The following is a 23,913-nucleotide window of genomic DNA, read 5'->3' as shown; positions in this document are numbered from 1 at the left end:
GCCTGCAGTCTAGCAGCCATCAAACTGCAGCCTTTCCCTATGGTGAGTCCTGAGGGAGCGCAGACGTGCAAACAGACTGCTGGCCCCAGGTAGTTGAGAGCGTATCAAAGGAATGACCTCAGTAAGCCTAGTCTCTTGCATCCTCCTTTACGTAGAAAAGCGCTAAATTTCTCAACTTGCGATATCTGGTTTTCTTTAAGTTACAAAACATTTTTGACGTTCAGACTACCTACACTTGGTTGCAAAACTTCTGTGTAACCTGTACCCCACCTCCCTGCCTCCTCACAGTAGTTCTCTCAGGGTCACTTGAGCTGGTATCTCCGGGACTTGAAGTCCTAAAAATTCTCACCGAATGGAACATGACTCTCAACTTTAAGGCTGTGAATGGTTCTAAGCAGACACTGCCTTAGATTAAAAATAAATATGTATGCGCACGTATTAGTCTGCTATGTTCTGACTAGGCAGGTGATGAGATGCTCTTTAAGAAGAGTGAAGACCAAGGTTATTCAAAGGTGCTCCCTTAAGAAGAGTGAAGACCCAAGGGTACTCCGACCTCCCAGCTGGATCTGAGCCAGACCTGGCGCAAGATCAGGGAGAAGATCCTGGAAGAATGCTGCAGGTACATTTTTCCCAGTGGAAACGGTGGCTGGAGAGGAAGCCCCAGACTCCTCCAGCCAGTGCCCTTCAGCCTCAGACCTACCTGACTGGGAGCCAGACTGCCCAACCCAGCTTGCCTGAGCTGCAGTGCCGGCCTCCGCCGCACGGAGGCAGCGTGACCTGCAGCGCGGCGGCAGCGGCGATGCCCTCGCCCCTCTTGGCGGCGGCGGGCGGAGCCCGGCCCGCGGAGCCCTCGCTGATTGGCCCCAGCGCGGCCGCTGCCATGTTGGCGGAAGTGGCGCTCTCCGTGCCGCGGCAACTGGCTGTGGCTGCGGCTGCGGCTGCAGCTGCCGGGTCGGTGCGCACAGGGTCTTCCTTCTTCCCCTCGCCCGGGGTTGGCGCTGAGAGGCGGCGTCCGGCGGGATGGAGAAAAGTAGGATGAACCTGCCCAAGGGGCCGGACACGCTGTGCTTCGACAAGGACGAGTTCATGAAGGTGCGCGCCGGGGCTGCGCTCTCGGAGCCGGGGCTGCGCTCTCGGAGCCGGGGCTGCGCTCTCGGAGCCGGGGCTGCGCTCTCGGAGCCGGGGCTGCGCTCTCGGAGCCGGGGCTGCGCTCTCGGAGCCGGGGCTGCGCTCTCGGAGCCGGGGCTGCGCTCTCGGAGCCGGGGCTGCGCTCTCGGAGCCGGGGCTGCGCTCTCGGAGCCGGGGCTGCGCTCTCGGAGCCGAGGCGGGTGGCCTGCCGTCCTTTCCCTCCGGGGCCTCCTCGGGCTGCTCTTGCGGGGTCCTGGGCCGCGCACACCCCGGATCAGCTCCCGGCGGGACCTCGCTGCCTTCGCAGTGAGTCTTTGGGCCTCAGGTGTGGCAGGGGCAGCCTTTTGTGAGAAGGCACTTCTGTGAAATTGTGCATAGTGACCAAAAGGCCTGAAGTTGTGAGCAAGTGGTTTCGAGCTAGGTGTAAAAGCTCCTGTTATTACCCGAGCCCGTTACCATGCAGTGCAGTGGGAATTGCCAGATCCTGGGCAGACAGAAGTTTGTCGACCGCCGCCTTGCACCTAGAAGCTCAGTACGAATGTATTGACCAAATCTCTGGACCCACGTCCCTACCCAGGGATTCAGTTCAGTTCAGTTCAGTCGCTCAGTCGTGTACGACTCTTTGCGACCCCATGAGATTAGGTGGGTGGAAAAGGCAGTTGAAAGTTTTTCCTTAACGTTCGCCTAAAGTTTCTGAATGGGATATTTAAAAGATTAGAATCTTGTTATTGATTTTGTTGCAGTACAACAAAACAAACCGCAGAAACAGAATTGCTGGATCGGATGGTAGGCCTATTTTTTAAAAGGTATATACACTTAAGGAGTATAGCATTATACTTCAACATCTGTATAACTACAAAGTGAGCACCATCACAAATTTAGTTACCAGTCATCACCATACAGTTGGCCCCCTTCCCCTCTGGTAACCACTAATCTAATCTCTGTATCTAGGAGTTTGTACTGTTTATAAGGTGAACTTGAAGTTGGTCTGCAGGTAAATATAGGACATAAGCTTACATAAACAGAATTGAAATATTATGGATATTAAAGGTTTATCAGGCACAGCCTTGAAAATGTCCAAGATTTGAATCAGAGCTGGGTGGCACTTTGCATATTTTTTTGGTGCAATGCTCTGGGACTGTACATACACCATCAAGAAATACAGTTATCCTTTATTTCTAAGGACTGAGGTTTTTGATACCACTTAGTGGATGCTTTCAGTGTTAAAAAGTTAAACGTTTTGGCTCAGTAGACACTTAAACTTTTGAGCAACTGAATTTAAGTCTTACTTTTCTTGTTTTTTTTGATGACTTCAAGTCATAGTATTTTTTTTCTTTGTAGCTTCATTAGTTTATCTTTTTGATAACTTGCATTCAGTTCACAGTATCTGGTTTTAAAAAGTATTTACATCTGTTCTTTTTTATAGCTGAGTAGTATGTACCACCAGAGAAGGCGATGGCACCCCACTCCAGTACTCTTGACTGGAAAATCCCATGGATGGAGAAGCCTATTGGGCTGCAGTCCATGGGGTCATGAAGAGTCGGACACAACTGAGTGACTTCACTTTCACTTTTCACTTTCATGAATTGGAGAAGGAAATGGCAGCCCACTCCAGTGTTCTTGCCTGGAGAATCCCAGGGACGGGGGAGCTTGGTGGGCTGCCGTCTATGGGGTCGCACAGAGTCGGCCACAACTGAAGCGACTTAGCAGCAGCAGTATGTACCACATGGACATGAGCTTGGGCAAACCTGGGGAGACGGTGAAGGCCGGGGAAGCCGGCGGTGCTGCAGTCCATGGGGTCGCAAAGAGTCAGGTGTGACTTGGGGACTGAACAACACCGCATCTTCTTTATCCATTCCTGTGAACTTTTAGGTCGTTTCCGTGTCTTGGCATCTCAAATAGTGCTGCAGTGAATATTAGGGTGTGTGTATCTTTTCAAATGATGAGTTTCTTCAGATATATGCCCAGGGGTGGGGCTGCTGAATGATGTGGTGGTTCTGTATTTAGTTTTAAAGGAGCTTCCATATTGTTCATAAAAAAGCAGGATAATGCCATTTGCAGCTACGTGGACGGACCTAGAGATTATCATACTAAGTGAAGTAAGAGAAAGACAAGCACGCCATTTACATCCGGGCTCTAATAAAGGTGATGCGTGCGCGCGTGCATGCCCAGTCGTAAGCGACGCTTTGCAACCTCATGGACTGTTGCCCGCCAGGCTCCTCTGTCCATGCGATTCTCCAGGAAGGAACCCTGGGGTCGTTTGCCGTTTCTTTATCCAGGGGATATTCTTAACCCAGGGGTGACACTCACGTCTCCCATGTTTCCTTGCTTTGGCAGGTAGTTGATTTACTGCAGAGCCACCTGGGAAGCCTGAGAAGTGATAACAAAGGAACTTATTCACGAGGCAGACACGCAGATCTCAGCGTTAGATGTATGGTCCAGCTCAGTTCAGTCGCGCAGCCGTGTCTGACTCTTTGCGACCCCATGGAGTGCAGCACACCAGGCCTCCCTGTCCCAGAGTTTACTCAAAGTCATGTCCATTGAGTCGGTGATGCCATCCAACCATCTCATCCTCTGTTGTCCCCTTCTCCTCCCACCTTAAGTCTTTCCCAGCATCAGGGTCTTTTCCAATGAGTTAGTTCTTTGCATCAGGTGGCCAAAGTATTGGAGTTTCAGTTTCAGCATCAGTCCTTCCAGAGAATATTCAGGACCAATCTCCTTTAGGATGGACTGGTTGGATCTCCTTGCAGTCCAAGGGACTCTCAAGAGTCTTTTCCAACACCACAGTTCAAATGCATCAGTTCTTCAGTGCTCAGCTTTCTTTATGGTCCAGCTCTCACATCCATACATGACCACTGGAGAAACTATAGCCTTGTCTAGACAGACCTTTATGGTTAACAAAGGGGACACATGGGGAGAGGTGGTAAATTAGGAGATTGGGATTAACATATACACATTACTATATATAAAATAGATTAGCAAAGGTTTACTATATAGCACAGGGAACTCTACTTAGCACTCTGTAATAACCTACATGGGAAAAGAACCCAAAAAAGAGTGGATACATGTCTGCATAGAAACGACCTACTTTGCAGTACATCTGGAACTAGCACAACGTTGTATGTCAACTAGAATAAAAAAAATTAAGTGATGTAGTTTTTTTAAAAAAAAGCGTTTCCATCTGGCTCTTCTCCAGTGTGGCCATGTTGTCTATTTTATGCAGGCCATCTAGACCCAGGAATGATGTGCTCTTGTTCTTGTACAGTGATGTTTCTGCTTAGCCTCTGTAACGAAGGGCGTAATTTGAAAGGGAGTGCAGAGTGAACTTGCTGATCTAGAAACACTTTGTCCCATGTCCTGGCTGAGAGCTGTCCTGGAGCAAGGGGCAGAAGGAGAGCCTGATGAGAAGAGGTGTGATGGACGAAGCCGAGGCACAAGCAGCGATTAGGGGTTCGGCCTGTTCAGGAATCTGGGAACACAGAGAGCTTAACGTGACCACCTGTTGCCTCCTTCAAGGCTTCCTTCAGGCTCAGCACCAGCATTCTTTCTGACTTGCTAGCCCCACCATGTTTCTTGCTCTGAACTGATAGAATGCCTTTGGGAAGAGAGGCTTTGGAAAGTAGAAACCTCAGAATAAGTTCGAAAGTAGAACCTGATGAAGGAGAGAGCAGACTGGGGAGGCGGCTGACATGGCAGCAGTTTCACATTCTCTCATGCCTCTGAGTGTGCTCTGTAATTTGTAGTGCTAACAAATGTGACCACTTCACATGTAAGAGAAAAATACACAGGACAGCTGCCCTGTGTCACATGTTGGTTCCTCGGCGAGACTCGGAGATAAAGGCTGCTTGCAGTTTCCTTCAGAGAGACATTTAGAAAGTTCCGGTCACATGGCAGAAATGAGAGAGAGTTTGCCTTCGGGGTTATATTTCTTAAGTCTGTCTGATTCAAAGCATATTGTAATTTGTGTCTGTGAGAAAGGTAGAGAATGTCCGATTTGCATTAGGAGAGTGGAGGTTACTCAGAAAAAATCCAGTCATTGGAAACTTCGTTTCCAGTCAAAGGAAACTTTGTCACACATGTGATGAGGCCTGTTAGGACAATGGCAGCAATCATTCATTTAATAAACAGGCACTCATTGATCACCTTGGAGAAGGAAATGGCAGCCCGCTCCAGTATTCTTGCCTGGAGAATCCCATGGACGGAGGAGCCTGGTGGGCTACCGTCCACTGGGTCGAAAGAGTTGGAGACAACTGAGCGACTTCACTTCACTTGACTTCACTTCAGATAAGATTTAGGCTTTTGAGTATGGTCACAGAAAGACCACAGTGTGTGCTGAGAAACTGGACTTAGTCCAGAGAAGCTGGGAGGATGACCAGAATTGAGACGGGAAAAGTAGGACAGCTGGGTGGGCTGCGGGTCGCTCGTGTGCTGCACTGAGGGGCTTGCGCTGGATGAGCTGCGCTCAGCTGTGCAGCAGGGAATGACGCAGTCATGTCTGCTGCATTGAAGCCGTGTTAGAGGATGCCGTGCCACTGGTTACTTCAAGTTAAATTAGGGTTCTGTTTCAAGGGGAAATTATGGTGGATCTGAACTGATGAGCTAGTATTTTGGTTTGGGCCATTCTTGCACATGTATTTCAGCCCTAACTCAATGTCGTAGTGGTATCTCAGACTTTTAGGAAGTTATTTAATAAAAGCTTAAGAAACAACCAATTACCTTTCTGAACTCAGAAAAAAGAGGCTACTGAAGATGCTGCAGTGGTCCTTGTAAGATCCAATGAGAAATACAGAGCAGAGGACAGACTTGTGAAAGATGCAGGGAGATTAAAAGACGAGAGTGGCAGATGGTAGTAGGCTTCTATCGCTTGGTAATAGAGGTGGTGATGACATCACAGCCTTAGTTTTGTCAGCTTGAAAAATACAAAAATCCTTAGCGAGGGTTGATAGCCAACTAATACACGGAATAGGACATAAGATACTAGTAGTACGGGACAGAAGAGGCTGCTAACAAAGACAAGTGAGACCCATTCCCCTAGGGGTGCTGCTGAAATCTATCCTTCTATCCCAGCATATGATTCCTATTTTATAGAAAAAATAGTGCCATCGGGTGGGGACGTCGTCATCTTAACTGATGACAGCTCCCGTCCTGTGTGTGTGCCCATCCCCTCTCTCCTCCTCGCCTGTTTAGGAAGGGGTTTCCTTCCTGAGGTTGGTCCTTCCCACCCCACTCCTCCCCGTGCTTGCAGCCCAGACCCCCTGGTGCTCTCCTCTGACCTCACGCCCAGGGGCTTTTAAACACGCTCCTGCTTTGGTCTCTTCCTCTTGGCCCTCCTGCCTCTAGTCATTTCCATATCACTCTCTTCCGCATCACAGCCAAACTCTTGAGTAGTTTTCAATTTCTTATATGCTGATTGGCTATTTGTATATCTTCTTTGGAGAAATGTCTATTCAGATCCTTTGCTAATTTTTTAATTGGTCTGTTTGTCTTTTAGCTGTTGAGTTGTAAGAGTTTTTATACTTTGGATATTAGACCCGTGTCAGATACATGATTTGCAAATATTTTCTCCCATTCACTGGGTTGTCTTTTCACTTTTTAAATAATGTGTTTTGAGACACAAGTTTTAATTTAGATTGCGTTCAGTTTGTCTGATATCTTGATGCTTTTTGTGTCAATGACTGCCTAATTCAAGGTCACACATATTCGCACCTGTTTTCTCCTTAGAGTTTTATTGTTTTAGCTCTTCTATTTGTCTTTTAATCTATCTTGAGTTGAACTTTTGTGTATAGATACCAACCTCACACTTGAGGTTGGTATCTAAATCCACTCTCTTCCATATGGATATTTTCTGGATGATAATGTCAGTCGCTGGATGCTTAGCAAACCCACAGTATAAAGTGAAACTTTGTGGTGAATGAAGTGCGGCAGCTGTTCTACGCCACTGTGAGTTTGAAGCTGCTTGCTTCCATAGCAGAAGCTGCCTCATCCAGTATCCACACGCGCTCTAAGTCATTTTCTCCTGTGTGGCGCATCATTTATCTACCCAGGAACAAACAGACAAATGGCGAATTGAGCACTAATACTGGCTAGTAGCATTTGTTAGAGCTCCAGCTCTGTGATCTAGAATGCCGTCATGAAGTTCAGATCTGAACTGCATCCATTTGGAGTTCATGCTCTCAGAGTAACAGGCCGAGTGCTCCGCGCAGTCATGCGGCGGGTCAGTACCTAGGCCGAGATGTCGGGCTGAGCCCTGCCCCCACATTCTTTCTGATTGTTGTGTGACTGTGAGTCTGTGTTGTCTGAGGTAGTCTCAAGAAGTAAAAGAAGCACATGGACTTTCACTAGGCGGCTGTGAAATGATAGTCTGGTAAGAAATTGCTTATCTGACACTGTTAGAGCAAGTGTTTGGGTGATTAGTTGAGAAAGTCCGCTTTTATAAGTGCTCTTACAGAATGGTGCATGTTGTCCTTGACATACGTGTACATCTGTTCTACACTGATGTGGCATGAAATTCTTTTCTCTGGAAATTTGTCAGTGAATTAGACTTTTTTGTTGTACTTTAAGTTGAATGAGAACCCTAAGGCATTTGCAGAGCATCTGGTGGAGAACCCTTCGAGATCCGTGTGGTCCTCCTTCCCACAGCGCTGCCTGGCTCGTGGTCATCTCGTATATCTAATGTGATTCAGCAACGACTGTCTTATCAGTTTCCCAGCAGCAGGTCTTTGCAAAGCATCTGCCTTAGTTTTCATGAAAACAGTTACCATTTTGTACTTATATTTTGTAGGTTTATACAATGTTTAATAAAATTATGTAATTTTGGTGATAAGTATAAGTGGCCTTAACAAGTCTGGGAATCATCATACCTGACACTTGATAACTAAACAGCTCAGTTAGTACCGAAGTCATAAGTAGACAGTGATTTGCTGTCTGTATGCCTGTGTGCCTACCAGGGGCATCAGAATGTTATAAAGGGAAACCGGGCATAATGATTCTGTGAACAATGCTTGGAAGTTGGTTTTGAAAGATTTTGAACATCTTTTCAGTTGAATACTCAACATCCATATAAAATGTCAATACCAATTAATATGTATTATGAAAAGACATTGGAGTTATATGTAAAAGGAGAAAAATAGCTTAGAAAAGGTTTATTAAGATTCTGTGTATGTGTGTGATTCTGCGTGTGTGTGTGAACATAAAGGTCAAGGGTTTCATTCAAGGAGGATCCTACAACACTTACCTCCTCCCATGGACACATGAAATCAGTAGCTAAACCTGGAATAGTTTCCTCCTCTGAGCAACTCCTGCACATCTGGCCAACAGCCCACATCAAAGTGGATAGGAAAGGCTGAGACATGGTCTCACCGTCCACCCCACTCCCAGCATGGTGACCCACAATTGGAAGGAAGCTACCATCCCCAGCTGCTGCCTGAGAAGTGAAGGGTGTGAACCCTAAGCTTGGCACCCCTCCTGTAAAGACTTGCATCTGGGAGCTGAGCCCCCAGACGTCTACCTTTGAAAGTCAGTGGAACTGCAAGACCCACCAGGCTCATGATGGGAGAAACCGCTTTTGAAGGGCAGCGTGAATTTGGTCACCCTCCTGGGGCCTGGCACGGGGACAGCAGCTGAAAAGGGCCCAGACTTTCTGTGAAAGAGGCTTGTTTATCTCAAAGCATCATCAGCCTGAGGGGCCGACCTCTAATTTAACACTCTCTAGGGGCTTGGCGGCAGGCAGGAGCCGTCTTTGCTCTCTCTGCCTTGTTCCAGCCAGACAGTATCTCCTAGAAAGGAACTTGAGTACTTACCTGGTGCCCTGATGTTTGCAGTTGCTGCCCGGAGACAACTCTAGGCCACCCGGCTTTGGTGGCCAGTGAGGCTCACACTTGTAGGTCCCCAGTGCTCACTGCAGGATTATTTGCAATCGTCAAGCCACGGAAGCAGGCTTCACACCCACTGAGAGGTGAATAGACAAAGAAGCCGTGATCCACACGCTCCGCACACGCAGAGGAACATCATCCAGCCATGAAAAGGAGATGAGCCTAGACTCCCCTGGTGGTCCTGAAACGGAAAAGTCACAATTTTACATGGCCTCCTGCTCGTTCCGCCTGTGTAACTCAGCTTGCTCCTTGCAAAGTCAATCACGTAGGTCACGTAGTCTCAGAAAGTGGGGACTCAAAACACTAGGAACTGGAGCTTATCTCGCCACCCTTGTCCTGCTCTCTGCAATTCCCCAGCCCCTGTAAACCTGCTTAATCATGCCTGTCCATGTAAAGGCCAGGCATCCTCCCCCGCCCCATCTTGACTGCTGTTCCCGTGCACACGAAACTGCTTAGTTTAAACCAGCCTATTAGCAGCTAGTGTAGCCCGCCGTAGTCTGTCTGTGAAAACTCTGTAACCCCTTTGTTTGGGGCCCAGAGCTTGGAGTGTTAACTGCTCTGGGCCCGCTGGCGTCATAAATGTGAGTTCTCCAACTCTCTGAGTGTGCTGCTTGGTGTCTCGATGATTGGTTTCTGCAAAAGTCCAGTGGCTAAGAATCTGCCTGCCAATGCAGGGGGTGCAGGTTTGACCCCTGGTCCGGGACGATTCCGCCTGCCACGCAGCACAGGAGCCTCTGAGCCACAGAGGCTGTGCCTGTGCGCTGGAGTCCATTGCCCACAACAAGGAAAACCACCACAGTGAGGAGTCTGTAGACGGCAACGCAGAGCAGCCCCTGCTCGCCACAGCTAGAGAAAGCCCGCCCGCGGCAGTGAAGGTGCAGCACCGTCAGGAACAGTAAACAAAGGTGTTTTTAAACAAGAAAGAAATCTTGCCATTTGTAGCAACGTGGATGGACCTTGAGGGCATTAATGCTACATGACATAAGTTAGGGAAAGGTGATCATGATCTCAGTTTTATGTGAAATATAAAAAACAAAACAAACGTTAACTCAAGGGTACTGAGGACAGGTTGGTGGTTGCCAGAGCAGGGGCTGGGGAATGGACGAAATGGGTGCAGGGGTCAAACGGTACAGACTTACAGCCCATTAGTTAAGTGATCGTGGGGATGTGATGGAAGCATGGTGATTGTAGTTAATAATACTGTACTGCACATTTGAAAGTGTAAGAGACTAAATCTTAAAATTTATCATAGCAAGAAAAGGAAATTTGTAACTGCGTGATAGATGATACCTCATCGATCCTCACAGTGAAAATATTTGGGAAAAAAATTCCAGAAAGTTTCAAAACACAAAATTTGAATTTGCTGCAACAAATAGTTGGCAACTATTTGCATAGTATTTTCCATTATCTATATAACATTTACATTTTATTAGGTGTTATGTAATCTAGAGATGATTTAAAGTGCATGTAAGTACTGTGCCATTTTATATTAGAGACTAGGACATACTAGATTTTGGTGTCCTCGGCGGTCCTGTAAACAGGCCCCCATGGATGCTGAGGGATGGCTTTATTTATAGGTTGAAATTGTCACAGTGAATATTTGTTACTTTTAAAACTTAAGGGAAAAGAAACTATTTCTGTTTTGAGAAGAGCCTATTTAATGTGTGTAGTTAAAAACGAATGAAATCCCTTTTAGGATTTAGGCAGCAGGAGAGAATGCTCTTGGTCAGGGGCCTCCCTCTGGGCACCTTGATCGTGTGCAAGCGCCTTTATGTCCTGTGTGTTTAAAGGGCTTTATCCTGACAGCAGTTAACCTTTCAAATGAACAGAATGGTGTTTCTCTGTTATTCTCTCTCCTTTTATTTTTATATGTAAGATGTGATGTTGTTGCGATAATTCTTTTCTTCTGGCTTTATTTTCAGGAAGACTTCGACGTCGATCACTTTGTGTCTGACTGTCGGAAGCGAGTCCAGCTGGAAGCGCTTAGAGACGACCTGGAGCTCTACTATAAGCTGCTCAAAGCAGCCATGGTCGAGCTCATCAACAAGGACTACGCAGACTTTGTCAACCTGTCGACGAACCTGGTAACCCTGGCCTGCGCAGCCCTGCCCGCCAGCGTGCTCACACAGGCGCTGGACACTTTCTTCCTCAGTCACGTTCATTCTTGACAGCTCTGAGTCTTTTTAGAAACCTTTCAGTTATTTTTTTTCCCCAGAAACTTGAAGGGATTGCTAATCTTATTAATAAAGGAACTAAGCTTTCTTGATACACATTTCTTGTTTTTAGTTTGGTTTGATTATTTTTTGAATGACTTATTAAGAAGTGTTGAAAAGTAAAGGATAGCAATACCAAGAATGTTTGTTTTTGTTAGTTGCTAATTGATTACCATGAAATCTCACCAGTTTAGACTAATTTCCGAGAGCAGATATCAACTCTTCTTAAGGAAATGTTTAATTTACTTTCAGGTACATGTGCTAGCCAGAGGTAGGTTGAGAAGACATTGGCCAATATTAATCATTAAGAAGCCTATTTTTACACATTTTATAAAAGTGTAGGAATTGTTTATAAGAAGCATATCAATTACTTGGAAAAGTTGCTTAGAAATACTTGAGTTCTCATGGTTGTGAAAGTCTTCTTCATATTTTAAGTCTGTTTGTCAAAAGACAAATGGAAAATAGCCATCTGTATGGGAATTTCAAGAAGCATTGAGAATAACGAGCCATAGTTGCTTTTGGGAAATACACCACTAAGATAAATGTTCCAGTAGGATTAGAAACCCTGAAAATTTTATTTCCATCCTGTTTAATTTGGATTTTTCTGAAGGGTTGTAATAATGCTTAGGAGAAATGTAGTCCATCAGACTTTCATATCAGCTGGTTGACTGTCATAAACAACAGATATAGCTATTTTTCCTGTTAGTGTTTTAAGTCATTTAAAATTTCATCCAAAGGCAAACTGTGCATAGGAATTTTTGATTTATTATGACTTTCCTTATTTTTATAGTTCTTGTATATCAACAGGTTTTTCACATTCAGTGAGCAATATTTATGGCAGAGTAACATTTTTGTTACGTGGTTGCTAGCAGCGTATAATTGTGCAGAAAGAATAGCCTAAGTCTGGTACGGCTCTGATCGTTAAGCGTAGGCTTCACTGTTAATCCTGGCCCTGATGTGTTTGTGCCAACTTGCCTTTAGGTCGGCATGGACAAGGCCCTCAATCAGCTTTCTGTGCCTTTGGGACAGTTACGAGAAGAGGTTCTGGTAAGTCCCCAAATAGCAGTAAACAATCTGCCATAAGGCGTCTTACACTTGTTTGCCTTCCCCGAGAATTCTTTTATTAATCTGTTAGAGTGTTGTTGGTGGTGTTTTTTAATGTTCCATGATTATAGGATAAGACTTTCAAAATGTAAATGATTTGCATGTGATATTACAACCTAAGAAACATATTTGGTTTGAAGAAGGCAAATTCTCAAGAGTAGACACTTTTAAATGTCGGGGAGGAGGAGAAGGGTATTTCAAAATTTAAATTTGTTAATACCACCTCACCCAGTGGTCTCCAGCTTAGAACTGGCTTACTTATATTTTAAAATTTGTCATTTTACAAGTATTTTCCCAGACAATATTTTATATGTAGTTAGATTCGTGGACCAGTTTATACCAGCCATTTAACCCCTGATGTAACTGAAGGGTAATATAAATGTCATGTAATACCTAGTTTCTCTGAGAAGATCTCTCCCTTGGGAATGGAACTGTCTGCCTCTAAGCCATGAGAACAAGGACTTCATCCAGATGAACAGTGGAGAGGGAGTTTTGGTATCACCTCCGACAGAAAACTGTGCCGCCCTGTCCCCCTCACCCTCTAAGCTGTGCTGGGCACCTGGACCTCCATCCTCCCTTAGCTGTGAAGCACTGTGCCGTCACTTCCGGTGTGTGTCAGCGCTGGACCGTGCCGGACCCAGTGGCCTTACGCACCTTGCCTCGAGACAGCAGCTGGCACACGCAAGGCTCTCAGCAGATAGTGTGATAACGAGCTTCTGCTTGGATAAAGCTGCAGGAAATGCAGGACAATGGGAATGTCAGGGCTGAGAAGTCCCGAGGAGGCCAGGCAAGAAAAAATTCGTAAAAGAGGTTGAGTTGTGAGCTGTGCCTTGAACTAGCAGGTTGTTTGAAAGTTTGTGTCTTGTTTGAAGTTTACAAAGCTTATTACAGTGCCTTTTGTTGGAATGGAAAAGAAAGAAGTTCTTGGTCTGCTGCTGGATTCCACACCAGCCGCTGTGTGGCCTTCCTGCCCCCTTTTCAGGACTCCTCTTCCTTCTCCCAACCTGTAGCCATGACAGTTCCCGAACCCCATCCTTTATTAACCTTCCACTCTCTGAACTCTCTCCACTCTGCTGACCTGTGCTTGAACTTCCTCGACGGCTCTCATACCTTCAGGCTCTTGTCCTGCACTGCCAGCTGCCAGCCCCGCCTCCCGTCCCTTACTCTGCAGCTGTCTTTATGACCTTCCTTCTCCTCATCAACCATAGAGCTCACCTGCCTTTTTATTCTCAACTCAAGAAGCTTCTCTGGGATTCTGAAATCATTGAGGGATAAGACTGTTTCTGTCCAGTTCATTGTGTATCCTCATTGGCTGACAGTTGGTATACATTTCATGGTGGCTGAATGAATTAATTCACTTTTCTGTAAAATCTTTGTGATTTGGCTGGTGGTGGTGGTTTAGCCACAGAGTTGTGTCTGACTTGCGACCCCGTGGACTGTAGCCGCCAGGCTCCTCTGTCCATGGGATTCTCCAGGCGAGAGGACTGGAGGGGCTGTCACGTCTGGTTTCTTCTGATCGTTTCTTTCGCCTCTGTTTTGGCCTGATTCTTCACATTTTGTTTAATTTTTTAGCTTCTGGACATGTTTCTCCACCTGTGAGCTGCCTTTTCCTGGCCCTTCTGTTCCTTACTCCTTGATTCTTAGTATCCTTAGAACAGCAGGGCATCGTGGTGTGTCAGTGCTTAAGGATTGCTTAATTCCTGATAGGATCTAGTCGAACATTCTCCTAAATCAGCCCCCGCCCGTTTATTTCTGCTTCTCTCCTGAAGGAGGCCTGCTGTGCACTCGGGCGTACCCCCCAGCCCCGCGTGTGCCCTGGAAGCTCTGCCCCTCCACCCTCTGTCTTCTGGTGACTCCTCCCCTCCACCGTCGGCCCCTCAGCTCTCCACGGCAGACTCGAGTTCCATCCCCTGTGCCAGATCCTCCTGTTCTTTGATTCGGATGATTCTTTCTGTTCTCTGACCAAGTATGATGGTGATTGTATATGTATTGGGTTGGTGAGCAAGTTCTACTGGTTTTTAGGTAAAAATAAAAGCAGTTTTCATTTCGACCAAGAACTTTATTGAACAGTGTATTCACAGTTTTGTTCCACTACCTTCCGCTGTTTTTTTCAGGCAGCTTCATAATTCCATCTTCCCAAAACTTTTCATATTTTTGAGCAAAGAACTGTTGCGAGTGTCTCTTATGGTCTTCCAGGGAATTGAAATTTTTCCATTAAGAGAATTTTGTAAAGCCCGAAGTAAGTGAAAATCTGAAGGTGCAATCTCTGGCGACTGTGATGGATGAGTCAGAGCTTCCCAGCCAAGCTGTAACAGCTTTTGCCTGGTCATCAAAGAAACGTGGTCTTGAGTTATCCTGATGCAAGACTGTGCGTTTTCTGTTGACTCATTCCAGACGCTTTTCATCTAGTGCTGCCTTCAGTTTGTCTAACTGGGAGCGAGTGCTTGTTAGAATTAATCATTTGGTTTTCCAGAAGGAGCTCATAATAGAGAGTTCCCTTCCAATCCCACCACGTACACAGCATCACTTTTGGATGAAGAGCAGCCTTTCGTACGATTGTGGTGGTTCGTTTTGCTTGCCCCACGAGCGCTTCCATTCCGCACAATTGTACAGTATCCACAGGGGAAGAGATGGTTGGATGGCATCATCGACTCAATGGACATGAGTTTGAGCAAACTCTGGGAGATAGTGAAGGACAGGGAGGCCTGGCGTGCTGCAGTCCACGGGGTCGCAAAGACAGACACAACTGAGCCACTGAGCAACAACAGCAGTCCAGTTTTCTCTCTCTGTCACAATTTGTTTCATTTTATCTTTTAAAACATCTAACTATTCTAATTGGAGGTTAGTTACTTTACAATATTGTACTGGTTTGCCACACATCAGCATGGATCCGCCACAGGTGCACTCGTGTTCCCCATCCTGGACCCCCTCCCACTTCACAAGTTGTTTTTAAAACATTTTTTTGTTACTTTTAAGTAGAGAATTACCTGTGGAAATACGGTCAAGAAGGTTCTTTTTTCACTTCACTTATGTGGAACCCAAACATCAAAATGATTCACATAACCAAACTGGTACAAATGGTGTTCAGCAGTTGATTTGAATGTTTTGAGTATGTTGGCCATCTCCTGCATGGTATAATATTGAGTGTTCTCAGTTAAGGTCTCAGTTAAATTGCTGTCAACTTCAACTGCTCATTTCAACCGTGGCGAAATCTATCCAGTTAGAAGTCTCCAGCACAGAACTTTGCAAGGCATTTTGACACTTGAGTCAGTCACAGCAGCTTCTCCATACACTGCACAAATCTTCCTTGCATTTCAGTTGTATTTCTACCTTTCTTGAAATAATAAAGCATAATACATAGAAAATGTTGAATTTTTTTCCTCCTTTGATATTAAAACGACTACACAAAAATTCAGTAGTCTTGATTTTTTTTTGGTGCACACTGATATGACAGCTGTCACAGTACAGTCTTACAAAATTATTTCTAATGAAATTAAAGACAGCCAAGCACTACTAGAGCCATCTTATGATAAAAAGTAAGCTAACTTTTTTGCCAACCCAATATTATTATTCTTTTGGCCGTTAATCCTAGCTTTATATGTCATTTTGCCCTAAATTCATGAGTACCCTCAACAGCAGCTGTATTTGATATTATGTATTTTTGTCAATATCTACATAATACTGGCCCAAAGATAATTAAGTCACTTGGAATTTAATGTATAAGTTTCGTAATGCCACAAAACAGTTTCTGCAGTACGTTTTCTTTATTCTTTTAGAGTCTGCAGTCATCTGTCAGTGAAGGGATTCGGGCAGTAGACGAGCGACTGTCTAAGCAAGAGGACATTAGGAAGAAGAAGGTATCCTTGAGCGTCAGACTGGGAAGCATGGGCTCATGGTAGCACCTTGGCGCTAGCGGCACTGTCACGGATGCGGTGTGGTATACTCCTCTTGGTACCTTTGCAGAAAGGAGTGTGGGACCTCCCTTTCTCTTTGGGCATCAGCATTCAGCCAAGCTCCGGAGGGGTTCAGCCGGAGCTGGAGCCCAGGTCTCCTCATTCCTTGGCTGATTAAAGTCCTATTAATAAGAAGGGTGTGGTGAGGTGACTAATTGAAGAAAAAGATGAAGAATATTGCATATTCTTCTTGTGCTTTATTAATGATAGCGTTAAGATTTAAATGTAGATTTCTCATGCTACATGCCAGCTAAAAGCCTCATGTCTTCTCACCTTCTCACCATATGAAACTTTTTTTTTTTCCCCAAAACTGTTTCTATGCTTCTAATGTCATGTTAACTGTTTGAAATAAAGCAGAATTTTAGAGGTACCCAAATGGGCACAGAATTAACATTCCTCAGTTTTTCCAGAATAAGAAACAGTAATAACCGGTATCAGTGAAGCATTTTGCAGTTTAACAGGCATGAAACTAATTTCTCAGCACCCTCAGCAATTTTAGTGATTAGGGAGCAAGTAGGCCTCTACGGCCAGCTCTCCCGCTGTTCTGCTGCAGGTTGAAGGCTAGTGAGTCGCTCTCTCTTTCTGCCACGTTCGCTGCTTTTGTTTCCACTTCGTAACTGTGCCTCTGCATGCACTGCTTTTAATTTTTAGCAGTCTTACGTTTTGGTTTTATTTTCTGACTTTAATGGATATATAACATTATATATCCATTATTCTATATATTATAATAATATATAATATATATCATATATATCCATTATTATTGGATATAATAGGATTAGAATTTGAGACAATTACCAGCTTTTGTCCAGAGATGTCAAGCATGTAGTGCCTTTCTAGAAAGGCTGTAAGCTCTATGAGAGCAGGGACGCTCTGACTGTTCCATTCCGTCGTGTCCTCCCTGTCTGGAACAATGTCTGCACAATAGGTGCTCAGTAACTATTCACATATTTTGTCTCGTCTTTTTTAAATTAGGTTTTATTGGCGTATGCTTGCTTTCCACGTCTTAGTTTCCGCTGCACAGTGAATCAGTCACACAGTGTGTCGCATGTACCCCCTCGCCTCTCGGTTTCTCCCCACTCGGGTCACTGCAGAGCGCTGACTAGAGTCCCCTGTGCTCTGCAGCAGGTGCTGGCAACTGTCTGTCTAATGACTGGCTTCATGGCTTTCTGCTCTTTTAAGGATGGGATCTTTTATACTGCTCAGCTTCTTCGATGGTGTTGTGCAGCCATGCCGTTGATGAAAGGGCGCTTAAGCACATAATCATGTCACATACATGTAAACAGGGTAAAGATCAGAAGCTACGGTTACGACGTGGAAAAGGCTCATAAGAAGGGAAATGTAGCACCTATAGAGGCTCGTTTAAGACAGGACAAGAAAGGAATAAAAGTGTGGGAAATGAGAAGACAAACAGTCTGGTTTTCTTCTTCTTTAACTATAAACTTGCAGCAGGATATTGAAAATGTGCTTCTTCTTGACACCTAAAATTAAGATTTGCGTTCTTGGGAATTCAGTTTTCTGTAGAAGTATTCAAAATATAGAATGCCCTACATACTCTAAGTTGACTTTTTGCTTTGTATTTCCCTGTATTTAGAATGGGGAAATAAGATGATTAAGATTAAATATCGTGATAACTTTTTTTTTGCTTAATTATTATTTTATAGATATGTGTATTGCGGCTTATACAGGTTATTCGATCAGTTGAGAAAATTGAAAAAATCTTAAATTCTCAACATTCTAAAGAAACATCTGCTCTAGAAGCAAGCAGGTAAGTATTTTCTTTACTAAATATTACATAAATTAATACTTCACATCTAGCCTAATTTTTCTTTTTTTTTTTTTTTCTGTTAAAATTCATTTCTGAAAGAGAAGAAAAGCCAAGTCTGTGGTTCAGTGTTTTTGAGTGTAGCTTGTGGAAAGTGGAGGGTGTGAGACAGTAAAGTTTGTAATACATCCTTATAAAGCCTTTATGGTTATGAGCCACAGTTCCAATACATCACTTCACAGGGAATCAGAGGAGTGTGTTTTATTGCAATAATTTTATCTTTGGAGTTGCCTTGTAGAAGCACGGGCAAAATTTTGTTGATCTTCAAGATGTGAAATAGCTTTCATCCTTCCTAAATTCATTTAGACCAGAGTAACGCCCAGAGTGTTGTCACTTAAGTGGCTAACCCTAGCATTACATCATTAAGAAGCAGGATAGGCACGTTTAGTTAGCATTTGTCAACAAGAAAAAAAAAGCTTGTGAAATTAGAAAAAGATGACCATTTTCTTTTTGTTATATACTGCAACTGTCTTATCTTTCTAGTCTGAATTTTAAATCAGCCAGGTAGGTGAGTGACTCGGAAAACGAGCAGCTCACACCAGCGCCATGGGAAGCGCCGTGGTGCCGTGGACAGGTCTGTGCTTCATATTCCACTGGGCAGCCTGAGCCGTGGAGCCCAGCTCCTGGTGTTGTTGACAGTGGGAGGCCAGTGGGAGCTCTGCTGGCAGGGCTGTGACACTGAGACACCACCAGCCCCCACCTGGCATGCAGGTGGCCCTCAGCTCAGTGGCGTTGCCCAGTCGTGGTCAGCTGTTTGTGACCCCGTTTGATGGGTCATCCCTCCTGGCCCATCCAGGGGCGCTGTTGGTCTCAACTGTTCCAGGCCTCTCGCCTTGGCAGCTCCTGCCGGCTTATCCTCACTCGGCGTCCGCTGTGCCTGCCTTCCTGTTTGCTTTCCGTTTTTGCCCAATCCTACTCTTCCTTTGATAGAAGTGCGTCACAAGGTCTTTTTCTATAATACTGTCCCTTTGTGATACTCCGTCTTTAATGTAATAGATACCATGCTGGTTCTTGCTCAGAATCACCTTCGAGGACTTTTTCAAAATTCAGATCAGCAACTTTGGGTTGTAGAGGAGGGAAACCAGGGCAGTGTGATGAGAATAACAGGGCAGAGCTAAAGGGGGAAGGAAGTTAGAATGAAGAAGGCCCTGAACGGGAGAGACTGGGGGAGGAGACGTAGACACCCACGCTGGCCTGGCCACTCTTGCTTCTCGGCTGGACCCTGTGGTGGGGCTGGCAGTGTCGGGCGTATGCTTAACTGTTAGAGTTTTCCGCTGCCCTAGAACAAGCTGTAAAAGCTCATGGCACAAAGGATGCTATAGCTTCTGCCTTATAACAGGGGGGCTATGGAAAAGCACAATGGAAGCATCAGGATTGCCGATCATGTGATGTATTCTTGGAAATTAAAAAACTTTAGGAATTAACTCTTTTCAATTGTCTCCACTAGCCCGCTTTTGACTGGACAAATTTTGGAGAGAATTGCCACAGAATTCAATCAGTTACAGTTTCATGCTGTTCAGAGCAAAGGCTTGCCCCTTTTGGACAAAATAAGACCAGTAAGTGTTGCTTTAGATCTTCACCCTTCAGTGTTTAGGAATTTGCTAAATGGTACAGGCAGACCTTGTTTTATTGCCCTTAGATTTATTGTGTTTCACAGATATTGCACTCTTTTCCAACAATTGAAGGTTTATTCAGCTCTGCGTCAAGGAGATCTGTCACCATGCCAGTACCCTTTTAACAGCACTTGCTCCCTTCACGGGCTGTTATCCCTGTATCTCATTCTGGCAGTTTTCACAGTATTTCAGACCTCCACCAGCAAAACGATTGTAGCTTGCTGAAGGTTCACATGATGATGGCATTTTTAGCAATAGAGCATTTCTTAATTAAGTAAGGTCTGTGTCTTGTTTTTCTACATATAATGCTTTTGCAAACTCCGTATGCTCCCTGTAGTACAGTATAAACATCCCCTTTATATCTGCTTGGAATCCAAGAAGCCCCATAACTGGCTCTATTGAGGTGGTAGTCGGCTCACTGCGGCAGCCTGGAGCCGCCCCTGCAGTATTGCCAGCGCGCGCCTGTGTTGTTCTGACAGTTGTGGTCTGCAGGGTTTTGAAACTGGCTTTGAATTTTCTCTCTCAGTTTTTGTTTTTGGGCCCCTGCCTCCTAATGTGTCACACAGTATAGACTTTGTGTAAAGACACAGGCATAGTCTCTGAATTATAAGGGTGGCATTAACTCTAAATTTCATGTGATTGACACACTGTATGATTTAGTCAGAATTGATTTATCCCGAACTCTTGACTGGACTTTAGAATCATGATGTTTGTCAGATTTACTCTGTAACTTAAAAGAACCTCATTCTGAAGTGACATCTAAATCCTCCTTTGATACAGCCAAGATTAACTTAGAAAGAGATGTGAGGAGGAGGAGAGATTCATTGTTGCTCTCCAGAAAATGTTAATTTTACGTATATTCTGTTGGAATAAGAAATGTGTTATGTGTGTGTTTGGATCTTTAGAAATTATTTCAGCTGGAGCTTTTTAACCTGTCTTTCTTGCAGCGCATAGCTGGCATCACAGCCGTGCTGCAGCAGTCACTGGAAGGCCTCCTGCTAGAAGGCATTCAGACTTCCAGTGTCGATATTATTCGGCACTGCTTACGGACTTACGCCACGATCGACAAGACCCGGGATGCAGAGGCCTTGGTCGGTCAAGTCCTCGTGAAGCCATACGTAGACGAGGTTCGTGTGCTGTGGGATAAGGCCTTCATTCAGCAGATGTTCGTGGAGCATCTGCTCTGTCTTGGATGCTTTACTGGGTGTAAGGGGTGGCTTAGAGGCCTTTCTGTAAAGATTCTCAGTTACTGTAGTACCATCAGTTGTGAGAAAAGGTTGGTCCCTGGTGGTTACAACCAGCATGCCGGAGTCAGGCACCTTCTCAAGTGTTTTTAGTGATGCTATAGCCCAGGGGTCATGTTAATTTAGTGGGAGGAGGGTCTTGCCTAGGGAGAAGGAATGTATCAAAACATTTTTAGGTCAGTTTTATGGTATGTAAATTATTTGCCACTAAATTCTTAAAATGAATTTGTAACTGCTGGTCTAGTGGGTAAAATGGAATGAGTAAGCAGATACCAAAACTGCAGTGTTGCTGGTAAAGGAGCCTGCTGAACCCCGACCATGGAAAGCCTGTGCTGAAGGGCGTCTTCACAGAGCTGTGGCCTCAGTCTTGGATACTGAGGAGTCTCTTAGCCAGGAAGGCGGGAGGGAGGAAAGAGTCACTGGCACAGGCCTTTCATAGGCAGATGAGGGCGCAATATGCTAAGCCCAGAGCTTGCCTATCCCGTGTCCTTCATCTGCAAGGGTACAGGTAAACTTTGGAGAGTGAGCACATTCTTCCTTAGAGCAGCCAGAATATAAACTGTGCCACATGAAGCTGCCAATACTCAACATTTGCTGACACACAAAAATGGCAGCTGCATCTGGTCCAAACTGGTGAGAGTCACAAGCCCGCCCTCAGTATCTGCAGGCTTCTCCAGTCCTCCGTCGGCGCGGACGCTCTTTCTGCCCAGTAAGCAAAAGCCCTGCTTTCTGTGACTTTGGGATGAAAGTCTCCCATCTATAAATGGGGGAAATTGAATCTCACTGATAAAAATGAAATTTGAGGATTAACGTCAGTAATCCTCTCAGCTTTTACTAAAAATAAATGATCTGTCAGACTCCTCTCTTCCTAACCTGTTAAGTTTCATATCTAACTTGATAAGAATGAAAAAGACAAATTACCTACATTATTTCTTTATCAGTAAGTGAAAATCGTTACTAACTTATGCCTTTGTTTTTCATTGAACTGAACCTAATGTGCTAACTTAGAGAAACATTTGATGTTTCAGTGGCATATTAAATAAACTAAGGCCACATTTTAATTTTTTTTTTCAATTCATATGCTTATCTTGTCATTAACCTTTTAAGTCTCAACCTTAACACAAAAGATAAAATAATAAAGTAAACTAAAATATATATTTCCATCTTTCTCTGTCTCACACCTTCCCCTGATCTAAATTATGGTAGAAGAAAGGGCCAAGGTCGGTACAGGGAGGGGCTGTTGTTATGGGAAATTGTCATTTTATTTTGCTTTCAATCTCGGGAGGGAAGGAGGCAAATGTGCTTGGCTTCCCAGCTTCAGGCCAGTCTCTGTCACCCAGCCTGTGTCTCCCCTGGGTCAGAGCTGTGCTTCCAAATCCTGAAACTAGTTCTGAGTATAGCTGTTACTGTTAGAAACATGTTAGCTGGGGAGGAGGGGCATGAGGAAGCATACTTTTGAGGTTTTCTCTATTATTTTTCCTGTAGTGTGTAATTCACACCTCTCTTTTAGATGCTTTTTAAAAAATGCTGTTCATTTAATAGGTGATTCTAGAGCAGATTGTTGACAGTCATCTGAGTGACCTCCAGCTCATGTATGCTAAGCTCTTGGAGTTCGTTCCGCATCACTGCCGCCTTCTTCGAGAGGTCACAGGAGGAGCCACCTCAAGGTAGTTTGAGCAGCTGTACTTAGAGCTTGCGCCGGCTGATTACCGCCGCCTTGTTTGGGGCGGGTTCCTCTGCACTCCCCTAGTGAATTGTTACCGTGGCACTGCGAGGTGGGTGTGGGCCACCCCTCAGAAGGTCATCGCCTTAGAAGGGAGCTGTAATGAGCAGGGCAGAGGTGAAGGGAGCATCTTTCTGAATTCACGACCCATACTTTCCCCTTTTCTATACTTTTTCCTAAATTACTTGTGAAATAAAAGTTGGTTTCCTTACATTATTCTAATGTTGTAATCTGTTTATAAATATCAGTTCAGTTTAATTCAACAAGTTTTACGTTAATTGTGGTTAAAGTCATCTTGTGTTCCCTCCTCTTGCCTGATTTCCATACTTTTAGCTTTGTTTCAAAAATACCCGACTGCCTTTCACCATCACCACTGGCCTGATCCGGGCCTTTGTCATAGTTTTATCCAGAATAACAGGATCTGCCCACCTCCTCTCCCTGCCTCCACCCTCTCCCTTCTCACCCTTTCCCTCTGCCCTTTGGCTGTCGCATTTACCCGCAGTTCTGATATTTAGGCACTGCCTTCTTCCTAGGTCTTCAGTGGCTTCTTGCTGCTCGTCGGGGAAAGTCTAGGCTTCTTGACGCGGCACTGCCTTCTCCCTAAGCCTGCAGTGGCCTGTTGCTGCTCATGGGGGAAAGTCTAGGCTCTTGACGGGGCACTGCCCTCTCCCTAAGCCTGCAGTGGCCTCTTGCTGCTTGTCGGAGAAAGTCTAGGCTCTTGGCGCGGCACACGAGGCCCTGCGTGCTCTGGCCTCGGCGGTCCTTGCACGGGGCACTCTGCGGGCTCCCCTTGCTCCGCTGGCCCAGCACACACCCCGTGGGCCTGGGTTTCCCTCCGAGTCCTCTGCCTTTCCCTTTCTCTTTGTTGGTCTGTCATTCCGTGTGAAGCCCCACCTCAGATGCCACTTCCTTCAAGAGACCACCTTTCATCCTGAAGTCTAGCTTTAATCCTGTTCTCTGCAGGCGATTGCATGTTGCTTTTACTTCTGTTGAGGACTAATTTCCATCTTAACTGCTTGCTCCCATCCTGCACAACGCATACTCCCCACCCTTGGCACAGTGTCTTAAGACAGCAACTATCCAATGTTTTTTAAATGAAAGACTCCGTCAATGTGCAGCATTAGAAAGGCAAATAAAGCCCCTTTCTTCATGGAGTAAAAATTATTTTTAGTCTTGAATTTTTTTCTTTGAAAGGAGAAACCTGGGGAATAATTGTGCTGATAGATGGTGAAGTGCCCT

The 23,913-nt window shown here is 45.1% G+C and overlaps 1 protein-coding gene across 2 annotated transcripts in view; it reads left to right on the top strand.

Moving 5' to 3' along the window:
* The first annotated feature begins 855 nt into the window (after positions 1 to 855).
* The window catches only part of COG2 (component of oligomeric golgi complex 2), a 43,743-nt gene continuing 20,685 nt past the window's right edge, over positions 856 to 23,913 (top strand). For both annotated transcript variants that reach the window (XM_069572217.1, XM_069572216.1), the window contains exons 1-8: positions 856 to 1,092; positions 10,922 to 11,083; positions 12,194 to 12,259; positions 16,093 to 16,173; positions 17,934 to 18,037; positions 19,542 to 19,650; positions 20,655 to 20,834; positions 22,494 to 22,618. In XM_069572217.1, coding sequence (XP_069428318.1) covers positions 1,021 to 1,092; positions 10,922 to 11,083; positions 12,194 to 12,259; positions 16,093 to 16,173; positions 17,934 to 18,037; positions 19,542 to 19,650; positions 20,655 to 20,834; positions 22,494 to 22,618 — 899 coding nt within the window. In that variant the 5' untranslated portion in view covers positions 856 to 1,020. The remainder of the gene's footprint in view (positions 1,093 to 10,921; positions 11,084 to 12,193; positions 12,260 to 16,092; positions 16,174 to 17,933; positions 18,038 to 19,541; positions 19,651 to 20,654; positions 20,835 to 22,493; positions 22,619 to 23,913) is intronic.

The sequence above is a fragment of the Ovis canadensis genome, chromosome 25 (genome assembly GCF_042477335.2).
Source record: "Ovis canadensis isolate MfBH-ARS-UI-01 breed Bighorn chromosome 25, ARS-UI_OviCan_v2, whole genome shotgun sequence".
In the NCBI taxonomy this organism is placed as follows: Eukaryota; Metazoa; Chordata; class Mammalia; order Artiodactyla; family Bovidae; genus Ovis; species Ovis canadensis.
This window is presented reverse-complemented; position numbering and strand designations above follow the sequence as displayed.